We start from the raw sequence: 5,862 nt of genomic DNA, 5'->3' as shown, positions 1-5,862 counted from the left end.
GAGAGGGCGACTGGAAAGAAACGGCGGGTCACCTATCCCGTTGAACACACTGCCGGCCACCCACGACTTCCTCATTACACGATTTTTCCAGCCAGGTAGTGACTTTCTCTCCCTATTTTCAGTGAGTAAGAAAAGCAGTTCGTCTGCGACCGTAAACCTTTCTCGATCCGTCGGCCTTTCGGCCTTGCCATTCGACCTGCTTCCGAAACGTTTGACAGCTCGCGCGACGGGCAACGAAGTTCCTCTCTCGGCAAATGTCTCCCTCTATCAGATGTCCTTGTTGTATGATTGTCGTGACACGTCCACAAAGATGTTTCACCCACCTGGTTTCTGGCCGCCGCAAACTTCAGCGAAGTACCCGCGTTTGTTGAATGGAAGGAAGCGATTCGAGAGCAAGCATCTTCGCCTCCGCTGTCGGCATGGATCCATGCAACGTTTGCTGCGACAGCGAGAAATGCTTTTGGGCAATGGCTAAGGCCTTTCACAGCCCCTGCTCGGGAAGAAAACCTCGTAGAAGCTTTTTGCGAATCGTATGCTCCCGTTTCAGAGGAAGGCAGAAACGGGTTTGTCATTTCTCCGCCTTCAAAGCGTCTGCGGCTGCGCCGCTTGACGCCGGGACGCCAAGGGGGAATGCTACATTTCTCTTTTCTGAAGCCAGCTTCCTGAAAGATGGGTGCGATGGCCGTTTTCTTCCTGGTGAGACTCTAGCCAGCTTCCCGCCTGTTCTCGGATGCACCCAGGATACGCAGTGACACTGCAGGCGCATCCGCATTTACTGCTCGATTCCTGGTACGCCCCGCAGGTGTACGAGGAATCCTGAACAGCCCTAGGCGTTTGGAAAGGCATAGCAGCGGCACTACGCACGAGCCCTCTCCCAGAACGACCTTTTCTAAGTGTTGCGCGTACCAAGAATCAGGCAGTCTCCCCCTTGCCCGATCGAATACGGAGTACGGGACGCCGTCCAGAGAAATCGAGGAAACGCACTGCGAGTCCGGTTAGCGCCTGTTTTCTTCGCTTTCCGAATCTACCCCGCCCTTTGTATTTGCCAATCTCAGCCGCAGTTGCTGCGTCTGCCGCGTCCCGGAGCTTTTTGTGGCCTGACACTCTGGTCATTCCTCCATGTTCCCTAGAGTACTGTCATTTCGAGTCGCGTCCGACGGGGCGATTCGTCAGGCACACATCACCAGGCGCTAGGGAGAACGCGCGACACCAGGTCGGGCGTTCAATGACAGATGTCCATACCATTATAGAGACAGCTGAAGGCTGCCGGCTCGTGATAAACGGCATCATCGCCTCCTGTTCTAGAGCGCATAGTTAGGTGCGGCGGCTTTTAGATTCTAACGTGGCTGCCGTGCCCACACAGGCCAGGCTGTGCGCTGAGGGGTGTCGGGCCGCTACTCAGATCTTCGGTATAGCACTAGCTCACGTGGATTGTTCGCGGGTATTTCTGGCCATGTTTTTTGCTGGTTCTTTGATACAGAGTGCGATTGTCTGAAGTTCAGCAGGCTAGGTACTGTCCAGGCTAGCGGATCGAGAAGAAGAGCTTTTGGGTCCCTTTACTGGCTTATCAGTTAGTGAACGTAGTCTTCTGAGACTTCACTGGAGTCCGTATTCCAGGACACCATACGCCGTTCTTTACTCTTGTGAAAGATCGGTAGAGATCTCAGCAAAACTCGGCACGAGTGAAGTTACGTGGGACTGCCTCCGAGTCGCAGGCCAACAAAATTGGCTGTTTCGTGTTCCTTGGACAGCCGCTTCGAAATCCTGCGCATGGAAGGCTGTCAGTCTACCGCCGCTCCCAGCAACACGTCACGTCCGGAATGACCAGCCTACCCTGGACTGTCGTCGACGCTAGAGTTGCCTGTCCTTCTGGTCTTCTTCCTGCCACGTGCTTCACCGCGTTCGCCCTCGATTTGTCTCTACACCTCTCATCGCTTTTGCGAATCCTTTTTCCTCGTATCTGATTCGTTAGCCGATACGGCGCAGAGTGAGAGTGGCGTTCCTTCCACAACTCGTTCACTGTCCGGTCTTAGCTTCTTGAAGATCAGCCGCCGCGTTTAGCGCAGACAAGTGCTGGTCTCGGTGAAAGAAGGGAGCTCGGGGTTAGCCTCCTTCAGTCTCTTTTTGTGGTGCATAGACCCGTGCGTAGGCTCAATCGGGCTCGGTGACTGCCACGAACGCATTTGGGTGCGTAAGGACGCACTGTGACTCACTTTCTCTATCTCTCTTCCTTCCCCGGAGCTGCATGTAATTTTTGTAAGGGAGGACAACGTGCTGCATGCGACGACTGCAGAAGACAAAATGTGTGTCTCGTGTCTTCTGTCTCTTGAAAGCTGCCAGGAAGGAGACGAGAGGGGGGCGGTGGGGGGTTGGACCAGGCAGTTTTTCGAGAGGGGTGGTCCTGACCCTTGGCAGGTGGGTGTCCCGCCGGGGGCTGAGGAAAGAGAGAAAGCCAAGCCTTTTTTCCTGCCTGGATTCCCCTTCACAGTAGCTGGAAACGCGAGAGGTCGCCGAAAACTTTGCTGACCCGATGCCCACGACGAACCTCAGATTTCTCTCACAGGGTGCATGTCTCGACTATTCTCTCGCCGCTCGCTTGTTCATCACCACACTCTCTGTCGGCACACTGGGGACACAGATCCCCCGCCCCCTCAGCTTTGAGCATCTCGGTGGTTCACTTTCCTGCGGTGTAAATCCTTGCAAAAGCCTGGCTCCTCACGTTGACAACTCTGAAAAAGCTTCTTTCTTCACCGCCCTCGACTTCTTCCGGCCTCTCTCTCTCCCCTAGGCCCCTTCCTTTTTTGCCGCTCGCGCGCGGTACACACATACCGCCGTGTAGCAAGAGGTATCTGTGGCCTCTATGCTCAAAACGGGGATCCGAGTTCTCTGCCGCGATTTTCTTCTCTTTCCAACCTCGAACGGCCTTGCCGTCCCTCCGGCTTTCTTTCGAGGACAGGATTCCGTTCTCGGCGAACAACGGCATTTCTTCGCTGTTGCGGAGTAGAAGGCGGAGCCGGTGGGACAGGGTTCTCGCTTCTCTCCTCGCGATCGCATCTGCTTTCCCCGTGAAAAACGAGAGGAGTGCAAACCTCCCATTCTGCCACGAAGCGTCTGGATCAGCCGCGTGGAACTTCCTCGCGGGTCGCTCTTCCTGCGCCGGAAACTCGACTTCACACCCCTGACGTAAAATCCTAAACCTTTTGTTCCACTTCGCTGCCAAACTTTTTTCACTCACCTGTCTTTTCTTGCTTCTCAGCAGAGACTCCAGCGCATCTTACGCTGTCCATCTCTTTCCGGTTTACACGCACGGTCTCCTGCCGCCACTCCCGCGCCCCGGCCTAGAGTGTGCGGCCTGCCTGCCTTCTGTTGTTTTCGTGCGTCTGTCTCTTTTCGTCTGTACACACACACATTTTTTTACAGCGTGTGTGTCTGGTTGCCAGTCGCCTTGTCTCTTTTCCGTTTCGTTTCCAAGATGTTTGAGTGCACGATCGAGGGCCTGCTCCTGAAGCGGCTCATGGAGTGCTTGAAGGAGATGGTCACCGACGTGAACCTCATCTGCAATGCGGGCGGGATTTCTCTCGATTCCATGGACGGAAGCCATGTCGCAGTTGTCGACGTGAGACTCGACGTCGACCTGTTCCACAAATATCGATGTGATCGCCCTGTCCAACTCGGTGAGTGTGCACAGAAGCCTCCTGCACTTGCGCGTCTCTTGATCGATTTTGGTGTGAGGAATTCCCCACGCATGCGCGTACTCAAAAGAGACTTCTCTCTCGGATGCGAAAAGCAAGCCTCTCTGCTGGGCGTCGCCACTGAGGTCTCGGAAGCTGGCGACGCTGTCACCGTGGCGCGCGGCACAGAAGCCTCTCGCGCAACAGCCGAACCAGAAGGCTTCTTCAGCCCCTTTGTCTCCTGCGTAGATGCTTGGATGTGTCTTTCTCCTCAGAGCCTCGCTTGGCGCCTTCCCTCCTTTGTCGCTCGTTTTGGCGTGTTTTGCTTCGTGGTGTGCTTGGAAATCCACTGCTCTTCGAGAGACTTTCTCGCATGCAAAAGCGCCTCGGTCTGTGTCATTCGCAGGCTTGTCGGTTCCGAACCTCCTCCTCGCCTTGCAGCCCGTCAAATCTGCAGAGACTCTCGTCCACCTCTCTTCCCTGCATGGCGACGACGAGGACGATGAAGAAGACACCATTCTCCACATCAACATCGAAGACCCCGAAAGCGGAGGTGAGGCGACAATGAGACAAAGGCGATCGAAGGTTTTGAAACGAGAAAGAAACGCTACCTAGGAACGCACCGATGCGCAGCTGCCCTCTTTTGAACAGACGGGAGTGTCCCAGTGCAATGTGGAGGGCGCACAGCAAGTGCAGAGCAACCTGCCGTTTGAGCCGTTCCGGGGGTGATCTCGGCGCCGACTCCAGGGAGAGAAACGTCCCTTCGCCTCTGGGGCTTTTCCGTTTTCCTTTTACCCCGGCGTTGCCGCCGCCTCTGCCTCGCTTCGTCGTCGGGCGACACTGAGGTTGCCCGTTCTAGGCTCTCTTTCGGCGTCGGCGGTGATTCTTGAATCCGCTCTTTTCGGGCCCTTTTCTCCGTGTAGAGCTCTCTGTCTTTTCTGAGGCCTGTCCTACCCAGTTCCTGCGTATTCAAGGTGTTCCTGTTTTCCGCCTCGGGCCGCTGCGTTGCCGTGCACGCGCGTCTCTTGTTCTTTCTGTCTTGCCTCAAATGTACAGACACCTGGTCGATGGAAGTGCGCCTCCTCGACGTTGAATCCGAGCAACTGGAAGTCCCCGAGCACACAGAGCATGAGGCGACGGCAGTCGTCAGATCCAAGGAGCTTCAGGATCTCGTCCGTTATCTCAACTCTCTCTCTGAATCAAGTAAGGCACAAACTGCATCTGCATTCCTCCTAAATGAGTCTCAAGTATCTATACAACACACGTCTCAGACCTTAGCTGCCAAGACATGTGACTTCTTTCAACATGCTCTCGGGATTCAGCATCATATATATATATATATATATATACATATATATATATATATATATTCGTTTTGGGTACACATGTATACGTGTGTGGATGTATACCATGAAGTGTATACATTTGTGTGTTTGTCTGTTCTTGTATATATGCATATAGAGAAGCGAAGACGTGACATGCAAGAGTTAAAGGTAGTACGTTGTTGACTCTCTTCTCTCTTTCATCTTTGTCGCCGTACGGGAACAAGGAACCTGCGTCGACGTAGCCGGGGACTTCACCATTTGTAGCATTTCTCCATGTTTTTCGGTCCTTCACGCCTCTCTGTCCTGCAGTCGTCGTCAAGATGGATAAGACCCACATGCAGCTCTCCGCTCGAGGCGACAGCGTCGCCGCTTCTCGCAAGATGCAACCGGAAGTGAGAAAACGAAACTTCGTCTCTTTCCTCTCATTGAGTTTTGAGGGTGGTGGGCAACGGCATTCCTGCCAGCTTTTCTGCGATGGCGAGTCATCGAAAACACGCGCATTCGCCTCCTGTGTCTCCGTGTCTTCGTGGAGTCTCCTCTGCCTCACCGTCTCCCCTCTTTTCTCTCGGGTTTTTCACTTTCTTCATCCCCTTGTTTTCGGAGTGCGCCCCTTGTGAGCGGCTCTGCAATGTAAAATCATTTGAGAGCCTCGCCAGTCGCCGTCGTGTCGAGAGCAAATTTCCACCATTCACACAGAGAACAATGCACTTGGCCATTTCTCGAGGAAAGGCGTTTTTTCACAGTCGCGCCATGTTTAGCGGTCTTGAGATGATGAAGTCCACGTCTGAGTCTGCCAACATGCAGCCGAAAGATAATTTCGGCTGCATGTCGGCTGCGGGAGAGACGACAGGAGAGGAAGAGAGGCG

General features: G+C 54.2%; 1 protein-coding gene across 1 annotated transcript; it reads left to right on the top strand.

Annotated features, from left to right (window-relative positions):
• Window positions 1-3,472: 3,472 nt before the first annotated feature.
• On the top strand, window positions 3,473-5,613 carry NCLIV_010140 (putative proliferating cell nuclear antigen; the record flags this gene model as incomplete). Its single annotated transcript, XM_003880529.1, has 4 exons — window positions 3,473-3,674; window positions 4,078-4,224; window positions 4,728-4,874; window positions 5,306-5,613. The coding sequence occupies 4 exons, from the start codon at window positions 3,473-3,475 to the stop codon at window positions 5,611-5,613; spliced, it is 804 nt and encodes a 267-aa protein (XP_003880578.1).
• Between the last annotated feature and the right edge of the window lie 249 nt (window positions 5,614-5,862).

Source organism: Neospora caninum, chromosome IV (genome assembly GCF_000208865.1).
Source record: "Neospora caninum Liverpool complete genome, chromosome IV".
NCBI classification, from domain to species: Eukaryota; Apicomplexa; class Conoidasida; order Eucoccidiorida; family Sarcocystidae; genus Neospora; species Neospora caninum.
Note: the sequence above shows the minus strand (reverse complement) of the source record. Positions and strands in the feature narration are given on the sequence as shown.